General features: G+C 46.0%; 1 protein-coding gene across 1 annotated transcript; it reads left to right on the forward strand.

The window, feature by feature from the left end:
• The first annotated feature begins 8,915 nt into the window (after positions 1–8,915).
• On the forward strand, positions 8,916–11,100 carry LOC143776909 (E3 ubiquitin-protein ligase TRIM7-like). Its single transcript, XM_077266736.1, has one exon. It carries the CDS (start codon positions 8,940–8,942, stop codon positions 10,512–10,514), a length of 1,575 nt encoding a protein of 524 aa, XP_077122851.1. The 5' UTR covers positions 8,916–8,939; the 3' UTR covers positions 10,515–11,100.
• The last annotated feature ends 8,099 nt before the right edge of the window (positions 11,101–19,199 follow it).

The following is a 19,199-nucleotide window of genomic DNA, read 5'->3' on the forward strand; positions in this document are numbered from 1 at the left end:
GGCATTAATATTTTCCAGGGGGACAATTTTACTCTCTAGAGAGCACAAAGGAGGCATTATTACTATTTAAAGGGCACAGTGGTGGCATTATTTTGTGGGGCGGTAAGAGTAGCCATTAATGTACACACAGCAGGTGCAGTAATAGGGACACATACGGCAGCAGCGGCTCAGTTTTGGGATATCGGCAGGATGAGGAGTTTGTGCAGATTGGGGAAAGATGGGGACAGTGCAGGAAATGTGAGAAGTCAGATGTGTCATTGTTGTATTCTCTGCAGACGAGTCGTGGCTGGAGAAGTCGTCATGTCGGTCTGGGCCAGATGGAAAAGATGGGAAAGTGAACTATTCCATCAGAGAAAACGTCAGCTGTAAGTCACCATCTATAACTGTGCTGTGATCTCTTATATGTTCTGCAGAACTGGTATCTACCACTATACGGTCACAATATGGCGGTAAAATCAATGTTTGTTTTTGTATATAGATTTATTTTCAATAACAGCGCGGTCATATTCTGAGGTTCCACTATATTCACAATTAGAGTGCGCAACCGTAGTTGTAATCAGGGTTAGCTGGTTAGGGGCCCACTCAGATGTTTCGCCCCCCCCTAAGTTGAAACCCTAGCTACGCCTCTGGTCTCATCCAACATTGAATGGACTCATTAGTGATCTGCAGTATGCATTGCAAGATGATGATTGTTGTGACCTCTCATTGTACAGGAAAATATAGTGAGACCTGGCTAAATGAGCTCATGGACAAAATGGATAAGGATCCTGGGGATGAAGTGGTGCAAAATGTAAATGGTGAACAGAGCTGAAACAACACATAAGGTTGGACTGGCCCACGAGAGCGCCAGAGAATCCTCCAGTGGGCCCTAGCTTCTCATTCAGGAAAGCTTATAGTGCAAATGTGGCGCCCTAGGGTCCTGGCTGTCACAGTAGCATTGCTTTCCTCAAGAGGAGAGTGATGTTACGTTTGGAAGTGATGAAGGCTATCTTTTATCAGGTAATCACAATGCACACAACATGTTCACACTCCAGACCAGAAGGGGGAGCTCTAAGCCTGTTTAAGGTGAATTCCCCTATAAGTACATCCTGATCTGGAGGGAAAAAGGTGAGAAAGATTGGAGAGTTCAGGAAGAGAAGAGAGAGCGGACCGACAGAGAGTGTCAGAAAGTCTGAAGGGGCCCTGTAGTCTGAAGTACTACAGCCCCTGTGGAAAGAGACATACAGAAGGAAAGAACATCGTTCAGTGAGCGTGAAGGAGAGCAAAGCACAGAGGAGTGATATATCAGGGGAGACAAGCTGCAAACGAACTATTCTCCCTCTGAAGCGCAGATAACCGGTAGCCGACACACCGAGGCAGTGCCTACCTCTATGGGATAAAGCAGAGACAGGCAGGACAGCTGAACTGCAAGTTACCTGTCCGACTTAATACCCAGGAGACACGGTGACACCTATAGAGCCCAGGGCATGCTAGAGTCCCTATAAATAGACTCAAGTCACCAGTCATACGGGTTATGTCCTATCCTATACGGGGGAAAGAGAAGAACAGTGAGGACCTTATCTGAAGCCATAGGCAGTAAGGGACTACAACACCACCGCACTAAAAGGAAGGCTTTTAACTCCATCTGGTAAAGGGAACTCTGGATTCGCTTCCAAACCGGCCGGACTCTGCCTGCCCTGTGATCTGGTGCCCTGGACTGCGGATGCCTAAAGTCTACAGTAAACCAGGTAAAGAGTCTGCAAACCTGTGTCCTCGTTCTTTACTGCATCATCCACCATCTTCCATCCACACACCGGGAGCCCTGGGGACATACTTCACCTGTGGGAAGGTATACCATCTAGCTGCCATAACATCACCCCAGAGGACCCCTTAAAGCAGCGTCGGTCACCCTGACCGAATACCACAGGTGGCATCACGAACATTGACTTTATTTCCCCTTTAAAGACCTTCCCCTCTTAAATGGGCACCCAGGGCCACGGACCGGGTCGCCGCCGTGACAGGTCCCCTTAAGTACTGGACCCGGTACCGAGTACCCCACAAGCCCTGGCGGGCGACTCACAAACCTGGCACCTGGCTCCACCATCTGGATTTCAACAGTATCTGAGCAATGGAGTGATAACCGATGGGAGCCGAATCCTAACATTGTATATCTTATGGCTATACCACTTGATACAGTGCCTGATAAAAATTTGTCAAGGTCCGAATAAGCACTTTAATGATAATGCATTGGTTTTGTATACATGAAAGGTGGGACCTCAGAATCAAGTCCTCTGGTGGGCCCAATGTTCTTCAGTCTGACACTGACAGCACAGTTTCATTTTCTGTGTAGTTTCCATTATATGGGGTTGTAGTTCTGCTCCTTTTAAACTAAATGTGAGCAAATGTGATTTAAAGTGAACCTGTCACCAGGTTTGGCTGATATGAGATACGGCCATCATCTTTCAGGGCTAATATACAGGATTCTATAATGCTGTATATCTGCCCCCAACCTGACCTGTAAGAGAAGAAAAATAACTTTTATTATACTCATCTGCAGGGCGGTCTGGTCTTGGTCAGGTGCCTCCCATCTTCTTGCGATGCCGTCCTCCTGCTTGCTTCATGTGGATGATGCGTCCCTGCCTCATCCACAAAGTCTCCTCAGCATCGCGGCTCCTGCGCAGGCGTACTTCTCTGTCCTGTTGAGGGCAGAGCAAAATACTGCAGTGCGCAGGTGGCGGGAAAGGTCAAAGAGCATCTGTGAGGAACTAGAAAACTGAGGAAGAGGAGTAAGATGGACATAGAGGAGTCCTGTAAGTAAGAAAAAGGCAGAGAAGTCTGTGTGAGTATCCTCCATCTTATCTCGGAAAGAGAGCACAAACTCCATTTTTGATAAAGACAAAGAGAAAGTATTCTCCATTTTTCTCAGTCAAACAGAGTATTTTCCAGTTATATGAGGTAACAGGGAGATAGAGCATCCTTCCTCCATGTTATTTGAGGTATAAGGGAGAGATTGACCCTTCTCCATTTTATCTGAGGTAACTGAGAGAGAGCCTCCTCCATTTTATCTGAGGTAACTGCGAGACATAGAGCTTCCTCCATTATATCTGAGGTAACAGAGAGATAGAGCCTCCTCCATTATATCTCAGGTAACTGGGAGAGATAAAGCCTCATCCATTATATCTGAAGTAACTGAGAGAGATAAAGCCTCCTCCATTATATCTGAGGTAACAGAGAGATAAAGCCTCCTCCATTATATCTGAGGTAACAGAGAGATAAAGCCTCCTCCACTATATCTGAGGTAACATTGAGATAGAGCCTCCATTTTATCTGAGGTATCAGAGATAGTCTCCTCCATTTTATCTGAGGTAACTGAGAGACATAGAGCCTCCTCCATTATATCTGTTGTAACTGAGAGACATAGAGCTTCCTCCATTATATATTAGGTAACTGAGAAACATAGAGCTTCCTCCATTATATCTGAGGTAACTGAGAGAGATATAATGGAGGCTCTATATGAGGTAGCTGGGAGACATAGAGCCTCCTCCATTATATCTCAGGTAACTGAGAGAGATAAAGACTCCTCCATTATATCTGAAGTAACTGAGAGAGATAAAGCCTCCTCCATTATATGTCAGGTAACAGAGAGATAAAGCCTCCTCCATTATATCTGAGATAACTGAGAGCTAGAGCCTCCTTCATTATATCTCAGGTAACTGAGAGAGATAAAGCCTCCTCCATTATATCTGAGGTAACTGACAGAGAAAGAGTCTCCTCCATTTTATCTGAGGTAACTGACAGAGATAGAGCCTCCTCCATTTTATCTGAGGTGCACTGAAAGACAGAGCCTCCTCCATAATATCTGAGATATACTGACAAAGATAGAGCCTCCTCCATTTTGTGTTGGAGACACTGACCACTGACTTCAGGTAGTGAAGAGACTGTGTTAGGCCCGGGTCACACTTGCATGTGCAACGTATTTCTATGCAGCCGCACGCTCCGGTCCCGAGTTCCGGTGGCAGTGCCGGGTATTGATGCGAGAGACTCGTGCAGAGATCGCAGAGGGGGTGCAGAACTCAGAGCATCGGCTTGTTTTTGTGTATACTGTGGTCAGAGGCGCAGCTAGGGTTTTGGTTCAGGTGGGATGGGGGAGAACTTCTGAGTGTGCCCCTACCCAATTAACCCTGATTACAACTATGGTGGCTCACCCTTAGGCCGGCGTCACACTCAGCGTAGTGAAATACGGTCCGTATTTAACGGCCGTAATACGCATTAATGTTCCTAAAACACCGTTCCGTATTCAATGCGAGGATGCGATTTTTACGGACCTTGTATCCGCGTGTCATCCGTATGGCATCCGTATGGATTCTGTACGGCGATTTTTTTTGCGCAGGCTTGCAAAATGGACAAATCACGGATCCATCGGCTAAAATGTTCCTAAAAACATATATACAATCTATATATAGTGAGACACACATTTATATATTTATATTTAATTCAACGCAAGATAGCATAAAAGCCGGTAATTCAATTGCCGGCTTTTGCTATCTCCTTCACAAACCCGACAGTATATGAGACATGGTTTACATACAGTAAACCATCTCATATCCCTTTTTGTATTACATATTCCTCTTTACTAATGTAACAAGTGTCTGTGTGTAAAATTTGGGGGCTCTAGCTATTAAATTAAAGGGTTAAATCCCGGAAAAAATTGGCGTGGGCTCCCGCGCAATTTTCTCCACCAGAGTGGGAAAGCCAGTGACAGAGGACAGATATTAATAGCCTAGAGAGGGTCCATGGTTATAGGACCCCCCTAGCTAAAAACATCTGCCCCCAGCCACCCCAGAAAAGGCACATCTGGAAGATGCGCCTATTCTGGCACTTAGCCTCTCTCTTCCCACTCCCGTGTAGCGGTGGGATATGGGGTAATGAAGGTTTAATGCCACCTTGCTATTGTAAGGTGAGTGACATTAAGCCAGGTTAATAATGGAGAGGCGTCAATTATGACACCTATCGATTATTAATCCAATAGTATTAAATGGTTAATAAAACACACACACATTATTCAAAAGTATTTTAATGAAATAAAGACACAGGGTGTTTTAATATTTTATTATACTCTCAATCCACCTGAAGACCCTTGTCACCTGAAATAAATGTAAACATAACAAACAACAATATTCCATACCTTCCGTCATTCAGTCTTGTCCCACGCTGTAAATCCATCTGCAATTCCATTCATTCACAAAGTTTTACAGACAGGAGCACAGCTGCATTAGCAGAGCTCCTGGGTGTAAAATGTTTTAACCCCTTCAGATGGATCTACCATATAGTGGTAGATTCCAGTCCTGCAGAACATTTAAGAGATTACAGTACATTTATTCATGGTGACTTACAGCTGACTTTCTTTCTGGTGGAGTAATTCACTGTTCCCATCTTTTCCATCTGGCCCAGACTGACATGATAACTTCTTCCAGCCAAGACACGGCCTCAGAGATTACAACAAAGGCATATATGACTTCTCACATTTCCAGCACTGTTCCTATCTATTCCCAACCTGCACAAACTCCCCATACTGCTGATACCACAATGCTGAGCTGCCGCTGCCATATGTGTTCCTATTACTGCACCTACTGCCCTCCAGATGGTAAAACAAACCTCTAGAATATATTTATGCCCTGTGCAAGTACCCTAGAAAACAGTGCCCACATATTGCTCCTAGAAAGTAATAATACCCTCTGTGTGCCCCTTTGACAGTCACAATAGCCTGAGTTCCCGTCAACAATATGTGCCCACTTAACATTTAATAAAGTCCTGAGTCAGCTTCCCTGTACACAGTATGATGCTCTCCTATACCTAGTGTAATGACCTCCACAATTTATAGTACCCCACACACAGTATACTGACCCTTTAGTACCCCCCAAACAGTTTAATGGCCCCAACACTGTATAATGGGCCCCACACTGTACAAAAAACCCACATTAGCTCCCACACTGTATGATGGCCCCATCACTATATAAAGGACCCCTCGCTGTAATCCCCACAGTATGTGATGGCCCCCCAGATAGTCTTCATATGGTAAATTGATACTCCCCATAGTCCTCCATACAGTATAATGCACTCCCCATAAGCCTCCATACAGTATAATGCAATTCCCATAGGCCTCCATACAGTATAATGCACTCCCCAAAAGCTTCCATACAGTATGATGCACTCCCCAAAAGCTTCCATACAGTATCATGCACTCTCCATAGATCTGAATGCAGTATAATGTACTACCCATAGGCCTCCATACAGTAAATGCACTTCTCAGAGGCCGCCATATAGTATAATGCACTCCCCATAGGCATCCATACAGTATATTGCACTCCTCATAGGCCTCAATACAGCATAATGCACTTCATATAGTCCTCTCAGCATCTGAAATGCCCACTCTGTGTCAGTAGTCCATTTCACCATCGTCCATCGACTTGGTCCCTTGAGGAGATCTGTCAATGGTGCAGCAATCATGGTGAAACTTGGGATAAACCGCTGATAATACCCCACAATTCCAAGAAATGCCCTCACTTGCTTCTTGGAAAGTGGTTGCAGCCACTTCTGTATTGCCTCAATCTTATTTAACTGTGTCGCCTCTCCCGACGATGTAGCCTAAGTACTTGGCCTCTTTCTTCCCGATGGCAAACTTTTTGGGATTTACAGTGAACCCAGCTTTCCTTAACACATCCAGGATTGCCTGTACCTTTGGAAGATGACTACTACAGTCAGGGCTGAAGACGACAATGTTATCAAGGTAGGCTGCCGCATATTTCTTATGTGGAGCCAAGATCCGATCCATCGCCATCTGGAAGGTAGCTGGGGTCCCCTGCAGACCGAAGGGCATTCTGGTGTACTGGAAACACTCATCCGGTGTCGAGAAGGCCATCTTTCCTTGACACTCTGGGACATGGGGATCTGCCCGTACCCCTTTGTCAGGTTGAGGGTTGCGATGTACATCGTGGGCCCAAGTCCCTTAATGAGTTCGTCCACACCGGGCATCGGATACACATCACCACTGGACACCTTATTTAGCCTACGGTAGTTGTTACAAAATCGACACTCGCCATCGGGCTTTGGCACGAGGACAATGGGACTCGAACATCCACTTTTTGTCTCTATCAAACCGAGGTCTGGCATTCTCTTCACCTCCTTTGATATGATCTCCTGACGTGCCTCCTGGATTCTATAGGGCTTGAGGTTCACCCTTTCATATGGCTCTGTTAACACATCCTCTTCCACCACCTGTGCACGCCCTGACAACTCCGAGAATGGGTCACGGTTCCACTGCAGCAGATCTTGACACTGTTGCTACTGGGCTGGTGTTAGAGTCTCCGTGATTGTCACCTTCTCAACTTTGGTTTCGGGACAGGCCCCCAGGCAAGGAGCTTCCAGCAACTCCTGAACTCGCCATGGTTTGAGCAAGATCACATGGTACACCTGGTGCGGCTTCGTTCCTCTATGTGTGTTCCTGGAATGATGCCCGAATTCAAAACACTACGTGTGAGGGGTTGACTCACTCAGCTGCTTTCCAAGGTAGCAGTCAGTATCACACATGATTTTCTTAAATACACACTTCAGCAGTCAGTATCATACATTTTAGGATTAGATTTAAAGGACAGCGGACTGTATCACACATGATAGAATTAGTTACAAAACTCAGCAGACTCTATCACACATGATAGAATTAGATACATGGCTATGTAGAATGTATCACACATGATAGGGTTAGATAAACAGCTCAGTAGACTGTATCACACGATAGAATTAGTTACATGCCTTAGCAGTTTACATCACACAGGATAGGATTTGATATACAGACTGTATCACTCATGAATGGATTAGATACATGGCTCTGGGGCCTGTATCATACATGATTGGATAAGACTGTATCACACATGATAGGATTAGATACACAGCTCAGTAGACTGAATAAACACATGACGTGATTAGATACACGGCTCATTGGCTGTATGACATGATAGGATTAGATACACGGCAATGTAGACTATCACACGACAGAATTAGATTAATATCTTTGCTGACAGTATCACACATGATAGGAATAAATACACAGCTGTGGACTGTATCACACACAAAATGAGAGATACGGACTGTATGACACATAATAGGATTAAGTGTTCCGTGCACAGTTACTGTGATCTGAGAGGAGCAGTCATATCATTGCAGCGTTCAGGTCATTGTCATTACCAATGAGCACTCACAAGGTCTTGGCACCAGAGCTGCGGCGGTGATTTCATCCAATGACCTGTACTCACAGCTGGATAAAGTCACTGCTGCAGCATTGGTGTTTGGACTTCATGAGCGCTGACCTGGTATAGCTGTGATCTGAGTGCCGCATTGACGTGACTGCTCTGCTCAGATCACAGCAATTACAGGTGACAGATGGAAATTGTAATGCAGCGCACAGCACTGAACTAAAATAAAAGTGGCGGCTCAGATTAATAGTTAGAAAAATGTTTAAACTATATTACCAGTTGAGGGACAATTGATGTTATCCAAACTAGACATAAATATAATCATATATGTATTTGGGATTCCTATAAATTATTTGGTCCCAGCTGACACTTTCTAAGAAAAATTCACATAATTTAATTTTATACATTTATAAACATTTTAACAAAAAGTCTAAAATGTAAAAAAGAATTTGTGATATATTCCCTTTAAGAATCTTTACTACAAATAGCAACCCAATTGTTTATAAACAAACATAATGTGAGTGCTTAAAAAATCATCAAATATTATATATGGTTATATCAAATGTCCATTAAGTAGTTAACCCTGACTAACATTGTGCTCCTGAGCCCTGCCCTGTATACATTCAAAAGTATAAATCTGACCTATGGTTTCTGAGTATCCGAGAATTGAAGTTTCAGTTTCTCTCTTCCTACTTCCGGCAGGCGGCAGCCATGGCGTCTGCTGATCTGAGAGAGGAGCTGGACTGCTCCATCTGTCTGAGCACTTATACAGATCCTGTAATGCTGAGATGTGGACACAACTTCTGCCGGATGTGCATAGATCAAGCGCTGGATACACAGGACGAGTCTGGAGTTTATTCCTGTCCTGACTGCAGGGAACAATTTCTGGAAAGGCCGGCACTGATGAGGGACTTTGCGCTGCTAAACATAATGGAGAAATTCCTGTTTACTCCAGCAACAAAGACGCAGCCTGGGATTTTCTGCACTTACTGTGTGGACTCTCCGGTACCTGCTGTTAGATCCTGTCTACACTGTGAGGCTTCTCTGTGTGATAAACATGTAAGGTCTCACAACAAGTCACCAGAACACGTCTTATCTGATCCCAGCACTTCTCTGGAGAAAAGGAAATATTCTGTCCATAAGAAGGTAATGGAATATTACTGCACTGAGGACGCTGCTTGTATCTGTGTGTCCTGCAGTTTGGCCAAAGAACATCGGAGACACCAGGATGAGGCCTCGGAGAAGAAGGAGAAACTGAGAAATGTTCTCCAAAAACTGATCACAAAGAGAAAGGAGACTGAGGAAAGAGTCCGGAGTCTGGAGAAACGCTGGAGAAAAGCTCAAGACAAAGCAGCTGGAGAAACCGAGAGAGTCACTGCCCTGTGTACAGACATCAGGAGACGGGTGGACGACCTGGAGAAGAAGGTCCTGAGTGAGATCTCCAGGCAGGAAAAGGAAGAGTCACTGTCACTGTCTGCTCTGATCCATCAGCTGGAAATAAAGAAGGACGAGCTGTCCAGGAAGATGAGACACATTGAGGAGCTGTGTAACATGATGGATCCACTGACTGTCTTACAGGAACCAGACACCGGTGACTTGTGTGATCCTGAGGAGGAGGGAGGTGATGAGGACACAGGGGGACATGATAAACAGCCCCATGATGGAGATGACCTGGATGTGGCTGTGATCTCACACACATTACACACATTATGTGACGTAATATCAGGTATAAGGAGCGGGATCTATGTGGAGGGTCCTGCAGACATATTACTGGATGTAAACACAGCTTCAAATAATCTCCTTATATCAAACGACCTGAAATCTGCAACCTGGACAGAAACAAAAGAGAAACGTCCAGAAACAGCAGAGAGATTCCAGGATTTTCAGGTGATGAGCAGGAGAGGATTTACCTCAGGACGACATTACTGGGATGTGGAGAGCAGTAGATCAGGAATGTGGATGGTGGGGATGTGTTATCCCAGTATTGATAGGACGGGATATGGATCATATATTGGAAATAATAACAAGTCCTGGGGTTTGTGGCGAAATAATAATCAATATTCAGTGATACATGACAGGAAAGAGATCTATTTACCTGACAATATCTTGAATGATAGAGTCAGGATATGTCTGGATTATGAGGCCAGGCAGTTGTCCTTTTATGAGCTGTGTGACCCCATCAGACACTTACACACCTTCACTGCCACCTTCTCCGAGCCCCTTCATGCTGCATTATGTGTATGGCACTGTTCTATAAAGATACTAGGGGGTGACATGGGTGTATGATCTGCTGCACAAGTATATGATGATTTCTCTCTGGTTGCTTCTATGTACTGGATATTATGTACTCTGAGAATAATGGTCATCTATAATTTCTGTGTAATATTGTAAATAATTCTCCATGTCTTTGCTGCTATTCTCAGGTACTAAACATTTTGATTGGATTTAGTTTATTTTTATTAAGCACACAGACCCCTTTAATAATTTATTATCTACTCAGCGGGCTGTTAATCATCAGCCTAACGAGTAAAATTCTTTTTTTTTCTCCTGGGAGCTTGTTAAGATCATTGTTCTTGGCAGCCCAGGTCCATTGTAAACAAGACATGTGCTGCCGAGAATAATGGCATTCTATGTGCACAGAACAATCATGTTAACGATCGTTCTGTACACATGTAGGTGCAGTCTGCCTTTCTAAACAGGCTATTAATCAACCACTTATGTAACCGATAGGTGGTAGTTTAAACTTCTGCCACCGACCCAACAACCACTCTTTTAATTGACGTTATCTCACCCCCATTTTAATATATATTTATTAGCAAAATTTAAATACTTTCTGCTATCTGCAATAAACCAATAAAACGATAAAATGTGATCAATGTAAATAGCTCAACAGAATTAATATCACAAGTGGTGTCTCCAATTTCAGCACAAAATACCGCATTTACTTACTACTATAGGCTCAGAATTATTCAACCTCTTCATGACAAACTGCTTTAGTGCTTGGTTGAGCATCCCTGGCTGTTGCTATATGGTGCAAACATGATGCATAGACAGAATCCAGCTTTTGTCAGCGATCCTGAGGAATCTTAGCCTATTACTCATGGGTAATGGCCTTCAGTTCACTAAAATTCTTGAGTTTGCATTCAAAGACTTCAGTGAAGGCATCACTGAGTCACTCCCATGTTTCACTGTACGCATCACTGAGCCACCACCATGCTTCAATGTAGGCATCACTTTCTCCCCACCATGCTTCACTCTAGGCATCACAGAGCCCACGCCATTCTTCAGTGTAGACATCACCAAGTCACTGCCATGCTTCACTGTAGGCATCACTGAGTCCCCATCACCCACCATATTTCACTGTAGGCATCACTGAGCCATCGCCATGCTTTGCATCGCCAATTCGCCTCCTTGCTTCACTACAGGCATCACTGAGCCCCCCTCTGTACTTCACTGTAGACATAATTAAGCCTCTGCTGTGCTTCACATCAGGGTTTTGTTTTCAGCGGATGTTTCATTCTTCCATCAGACATACCACTAATAGGAGCAAAAATTCAGGTTCTTTTTTTCATCGCTCACAAAAGTTACCAATACAAGTCATCCACGTGCTATCTGTTTTTCACAGACTGCTTGATAGAAGAAGCCTTTTTTACATCAGATAAATATTGATAAAACACTGACAAAACTCTGATGACTCTGATATAAAACACTGATGAAACTTGGACTGATTTTTCTCGTACTAGAAAAATCATTGACGTCTGAATGATCCCTTATGTGCAAGATAAAACCTCAGTGCCTGCTGCCACCAAATCTTAGGCCAGTCTCACACGTCCAGATAATTCCGGTACCGGAAAAATCGGTACCGGAGTTATTCGTGTCCGTGAGCTCACATGGCACATCAGTGTGGCACACGTGCGGCAGCCATGTGCCGCCCGTGTGCCGACTGAGTACCACACGGACCGTGCAGGAGACTGCGCTACAGTAAGCGCTGTCCCCCCAGCGTGTGGTGCTGAAGCCGCCATTCATTTCTTCTCCCCAGCAGCGTTCGCTGGAGAGAAGGAATGAAAAATCAATGTTTTTTTATTATTTTTGTGTGTAAAATAAAGATCCTTGTCACCTGTAGCCTCCCACCCCCTGTGCGCCCGCCCGCTGGCATTAAAATACTCACCCAACTCCCTCGATACTTCCTCTCAGCGCCGCAGCTTGTCCTGTATGAGCGGTCACGTGGTACCGCTCATTACAGTGATGAATATGCGGCTCCACCCCTATAGGAGGGGGAGCCGCATATTCATCACTGTAATGAGCGGCACCACATGACCGCTCATACAGGACAAGCTGCGGCGCTGAGAGGAATCATCAAGGGAGCTGGGTGAGTATTTTAATGCCAGCGGGCGGGCGCCCAGGGGGTGGGAGGCGGCAGGTGACAAGGATCTTTATTTTACACACAAAAATAATAAAAAAACATTGATTTTTCATTCCTTCTCTCCAGCGAACGCTGCTGGGGAGAAGAAATGAATGGCGGCTTCAGCACCACACGCTGGGGGGACAGCGCTTACTGTAGCGCTGTCTCCTGCACGGTCTGTGTGGTACTCAGTCGGGACACGGACAGCATCCGTGTGCGGTACGCGTTTACACGGACCCATTGACTTTAATGGGTCCGTGCCCTCCCACGAACACTGACATGTCTCCGTGTTTTTCAAACGGACACACGGTCTGTGAAAACACGCTGACATGTGCAGAGACACATTGATTTTAATGTGTCTACGTGAGTCAGTGTCTCCGGTACGTGAGAAAATTGTCACCACACGTACCGGAGCCACTGACGTGTGAAACAGGCCTTACTGTGGGGCTTTTCCTCAAGAATTGGGTGGGAGCCTTTCAGCTAGTTTTTCTGATACGAAGCAGTAGAATAGCTGTATAGGTGCTTGTCTCCTGATAAATATGATATATTTTACTGTAAGGATCCAATAACTTAGAAGCTGTATGTGGCACGCCCGCCAGGGCTGTGGGGTACCCGGGCTGGGTCGGACGGGTCTTCAGGGGGTTGACACGGCAGCAGTGACCCGGTCCGTGGCCCTGGGCATCCAATAAAAGTGAAATTAAGGTGGAAATAAAGTTTATAGGGGATTTGTTCGTGACGCCACCTGTGGTGTTTGGCAATAGGGAAGTGGCCGATGCTGCTGTTCAGGTCCACTGGGGTGGGTGGTGATGCAGCAGAGTTGTTACAGCTCTCCGCGGGTAAAGCTAAGCCTCAGGGCAGTTAAAGTGTTAAAGACAATGATGGTGAATGTTGTAGTGCAGGGCAAGTGACACAGGAAATAATTCTGAGGACACCGCAGGGTGCAGTTTCCACAGTTTTCTCACAGTTCTTATATGAAGTCCTCAGCCGGGTGCTGTGTCGTCTGGGTCTGTGGTCCAGCCAGCTCTCAGGTAATTCGGGGTTCAGTTTCCTGAGACTCCCTTTTTTATGTTCCTTTCCTGGCCGTCTCTCTGCGCTGGCTTTGCCCTCCTGCTTTGCTCCTCACACACAGTGTTTCAAGCCAGCAGCCTTGGATACTGTCGGGCGACGTCCTCCTGGTCCCCTTGATCCTACGTGGCTGCCTTTTCGGCAAATGAGTGTGGATATGGCTGTGGCTCATACAGAAGCCACAGCCCCCCGGTTTTCTAGCTGAGCCTTGTAGTTCCTCCACTAGTCAAAGGGGCCGGTCCCCCCCAACCGCGACCTGGTCCTTCTGCCCGACTACGGTCGGCGTGGATTCGGGCGCCACGGGTGGATTCCTCACTTCCCTGGCCCCTGGGACCCTTCCTCTCAGGAGCTTCTCTGTCCACATCTGCTCTCCTTCACTTCTCTCCTTCAACTCCTCCTAACTGTCTAACTAACTCCTCCCTTTTACCGTCAGTCTCTACACCCACACCCTTTACCTAGTTCCCCCTCCAGCCTGAGATGGGGCCCTCCCTCAAAAGGGTCTGCCCAGATCTCCTGGCCTGGAGTGGTGTTGGATGCTAGTGTAGGTCTCGGGTAGTGCCCCACTCCTTACCCGAGAGCAGAGTACCATACCTCTGGCTGAGGTGCAGTACCTCTGTGGTGACTGGACCCTCAGGGGTGCCACATATGCAAATTACCGTATACTGGAAGTGCAATAGTGATGGTTTAAGGCATTTAGACGGCTTCTGGGTGTGATCAAGCGGACTTTCGTAGGAATTCGATTTGTGGAAAAGTTATTCTCCTTGAATTGAATGTACTTTTTATCCTCTGGGGTCATGATTCTCTATATAAGGCTATATGTACACGATGCCTATTAGACTCCGGCATCCCCTCTGAGTTTTTAATGCATTGAAATTTTTGTGGCTTTTTTTGCGGTAGCAACGCCACTGGCATTTTCTTTTAATTTAACATTATGTATACAATAGTGAGCAGCCTACAAGTGGAAGCTGCCGGAAGAATGGTCACGTCACTTCTTTATGCCACTTCACTGCTTTTGAAGACAGTCTTTTTGACATTGCATATACTATCTATAATATCTACTGCTTAAAATAATAAAGGGAACACTAAAATACCACATCCTAGATATCACTGAATGAAATATTCCAGTTGCAAATCTTTATTCATTACATAATGGAATGTGTTGAGAACAATAAAACATAAAAATGATCAATGTAAATCAAAATTAATATCCCATGGAGGTCTGTATTTGGAATGATACTCAAAGTCAAAGTGGAAAATCAAATTACAGGCTGATCCAACTTCAGTGGAAATACCTCAAGACAAGGAAATGATGCTCAGTAGTGTCAGTTGCCTCCACGTGCCTGTATGATCTGCCTACAATGCCTTGGCATGATCCTGATGAGGCGGCAGATGTTCTCCTGAGGGATCTCCTCCCAGACCTGGATTAAAGCATCAGTCAACTACTGGATAGTCTGTGTTGCAACGTGGCGTTGGTGGATGGAAGAAGACATGATGTCCCAGATGTGCTTGATTGGATTCAGTTCTGGGAAACGGACAGGTCAGTCCATAGTATCAGGGCCGCCATCAGGGTATTACTACCCTTACTGGTGTATAGGGCCCGTGAGCTGGAGGGGCCCGGTGTCAGGGTATTTATAAACAGGAGCTGTGTGTGGAGGGAGCAGTAGGAGGAGCATCATTGTGACAGACAGCTGGGAGAGGCAGCCATTGCTGAGTCACGGGAGGGCGCGACTCCAGCATCCAATCTCCGCTGAGCTCGCACTCCTGCAGTATTATCCCTAGAGTCATCACAGAGCAGCATAGTCCCCTCTGGGTGAGTGCCTGAGCCTGTTCTGCTGGATGGTGTCTTGACAGGCTCCAGTCCACACATGCAGCAGACACATAGTCAGTGAGTCAGCTGTTGTGCTCAGTCACTGCATCAGCCATACTATCAGCACAGGACCCGGCTCACTGAGGATGATGCTATGTCCTTACCCCTGTCTATGTATCAGCTGTACGTCCTGATAAGAGCACAGCACTGTCTGTGCTGGTGACCCTCCAACCCTCACCTCCTGCAAAGAAGGATAAGGCTGGCTGTGCCCAATCTGCCCCCTGACAGGACACAGCAGCCCCCTGACAGGACACAGCAGCCCTCTGACAGGACACAGCAGCCCCCTGACAGGACACAGCAGCCCCCTGACAGGACACAGCAGCCCTCTGACAGGACACAGCAGCCCCCTGACAGGACACAGCAACCCCCTGACAGGACACAGCAGCCCCCTGACAGGACACAGCAGCTGTCTGACAGGACACAGCAGCCCCCTGACAGGACACAGCAGCCCCCTGACAGGACACAGCAGCCCCCTGACAGGACACAGCAGCCGTCTGACAGGACACAGCAGCCCCCTGACAGGACACAGCAGCCCTCTGACAAAACACAGCAGCCCCCTTGACAGGACACAGCAGCCGTCTGACAGGACACAGCAGCCCCCTGACAGGACACAGCAGCCCTCTGACAAAACACAGCAGCCCCCTTGACAGGACACAGCAGCCCCCCTGACAGGACACAGCAGCCCCCTGACAGGACACAGCAGCCCCCTGACAGGACACAGCAGCCCCCTGACAGGACACAGCAGCCCCCTGACAGGACACAGCAGCCCTCTGACAGGACACAGCAGCCCCCTGACAGGACACAGCAGCCCCCTGACAGGACACAGCAGCCCTCTGACAGGACACAGCAGCCCCCTGACAGGACACAGCAGCCCCCTGACAGGACACAGCAGCCCTCTGACAGGACACAGCAGCCCCCTGACAGGACACAGCAACCCCCTGACAGGACACAGCAGCCCCCTGACAGGACACAGCAGCCGTCTGACAGGACACAGCAGCCCCCTGACAGGACACAGCAGCCCCCTGACAGGACACAGCAGCCCCCTGACAGGACACAGCAGCCGTCTGACAGGACACAGCAGCCCCCTGACAGGACACAGCAGCCCTCTGACAAAACACAGCAGCCCCCTTGACAGGACACAGCAGCCCCCTGACAGGACACAGCAGCCCCCTGACAGGACACAGCAGCCCCCTGACAGGACACAGCAGTCCTCTCTCAAAAGGAACACAGGTGCCATTTACTCTCCTTTACTTTACCTTTTCTGCAGGGGGTGAGGGGTCAGCAGGACACTGAGTTCATCGGATTTATAGCTGACAAATAGATTCACCTTCCAGAGATGTGATGGAAACATAAACGCACAATACATTTATTTATGTGTGTACATATATCACAAGTACAGTATATGTAGAAGTATGGGAAAATTCCACAGAATTGCAAAAAAAAAAGTAATTGAGGCTGGACTCCAGCATGAGAGGCTAATTGGAGAAGATCTGCAGGGGGAATAAAGGGTTTTAGTCCTCGCTTGCATGAGAATATAACACGGCCGAGTGTTATGTGATGTTTTATCAGATAACCCTCGGCACAATGTTATACTATGGGGCAGCACAGATCTGTGATTTTTTCCACAGACCGAATTGGTCTGTGGAAAAATAATCTGCAGCACGCTGTGAGTGGCTCTGGAATTCAGATCACACGGACCCATTGAAATCAATGGATCCGTGTGAAACATTGGTCTGCACTCAGATGTCATCTGAGTGCAGTCCGACATCCACGGCCTCAGACAATGGAAAAGATGGAGAGATTAAGTTCTCCGTCTTCTCAATGTGCTCCTATTCTCTCATCCAGGAGAATCAGGTCACACTACGATGACACTCAGATGAGAGTTTGAGCCAATTCTCAGTAGCATAATTGAGCCGATTCTCTCTCACAGAACTGTTTTTTTTATGAATCTGAAATAAAATATGATTTTTATAAGTGGATGTACCTGCTTTAAAAAAAAAAAAAAAAAAAAAAAAAGCTTTCATGCGTACCTCACCACCCACTCATTGTATAGAGGCAGTGCTCACTAACGCCAGGTGATGTATGTGCCACTGTTGCAACAGAGAAACCCCCAATAATGATGACAAAGCATCTCAGACTGGAAAGGAAAGGTGCCATGTATGAACGTGGGGGACAACAAATTATGATGTATTGAGAGTGAGGGAGCACAAGTGATGATTAATTAGGGGTGGGGAGAACAAATGATGCTGTATTGAAGGTGGGGAAGAGCAAAATATGAATTGAGGGTGGGGGACAGCAAATGATGAATTTAAGGTGAGTAGAGCAAATAATGATGAATTGAGGGTGGAGGAGTGCAAATAATAATGAATTGGGTTACGGGGGGGGGGGGAAATAAAAATGAAGTGGGGTTTAGGGTAGAGTAAATGATGTATTGAAGGTGAAGGCAGCAAATGATGCTGTATTAGGGGTGGAGGAGGGGAAATGATTATGAGATTATTGAGATTGGGGGTGGGGAACAGCAAACAATCCTGTATAGAAGGTGGCGGAGGGAAAAGGATGGATTAAGGGGGGGGGGGGTTCCTCTAACTGTGCAGGGCAGCACTTTGTCACTTTTATCTTTATCTGAAATAGTGTAGAAGTTGGAGAAAAAGTGGGGAATGTCCTCTGGAAGTGGTGCTCTAGATAACTGTGTTTTTTTTATATAGAGGCGATTCCTGGCTGGAAGAAGTGATGGCGGTCTGCGCTGGACAAGAAAAAAGGCGAAGATGAAGGAATTCAACTAGAGATGTCACTGGTGAGTCAGTGTATTACCTGTACACTGCCACTATACACTATATACTATGCACAGAGCTCCTGTGTATAATGTCACTGGTGATCACTGTATTACATGTACACTATACACTATATACAGAGTTACTCTGTATAATGTCACTGGTGATCACTGTATTATCTGTACACTATACACTATATACAGAGCTCCTGTGTATAATGTCACTGGTGATCCATGTATTACCTGTACACTGACACCATATACTGTATACTATATACAAAGCTGCTGTGTATAATGTCACTGGTGATCACTGTATTACCTGTACACTGACATTATTTACTGTATACTATGTACAGAGCTCCTGTATATAATAACTCTGGTGATCCCTGTATTACCTGTACACTGATATTATATACAGAGCTGCTGTGTATAATGTCACTGGTGATCACTGTATTACCTTTACACTGACACTATATACCATATACTATGTACAGAACTCCTGTATATAATGTCACTGGTATTCCCTGTATTACCTATACACTGGCACTATATACCGTATACTATGTACAGAGCTCCTGTATATAATGTCACTGGTAATCCCTGTATTACCTGTACACTGGCACTATATACCGTATACTATGTACAGAGCTCCTGTATATAATGTCACTGGTAATCCCTGTATTACCTGTACACTGACAATTTACACTGTATACTATGTACAGAGCTCCTGTGTATAATGACACTTACGGTAATATTAGTATTGTGTTTTTTTTATGAATGATCAGTATTGTAGTATTCGGTCAATATGTGATCTGGTCATTGTGTTGCTGTATTTGTTCTTTGTATGTGCCATTATTTGGTTACTAT

The sequence above is a fragment of the Ranitomeya variabilis genome, chromosome 5 (assembly GCF_051348905.1).
Source record: "Ranitomeya variabilis isolate aRanVar5 chromosome 5, aRanVar5.hap1, whole genome shotgun sequence".
Classification (NCBI taxonomy): Eukaryota; Metazoa; Chordata; class Amphibia; order Anura; family Dendrobatidae; genus Ranitomeya; species Ranitomeya variabilis.

Coding starts and splice junctions, on each gene's coding strand:
- LOC143776909 (XM_077266736.1), top strand. CDS start 8,940: ATGGCGTCTGCTGATCTGAGAGAGGAGCTGGACTGCTCCATCTGTCTG.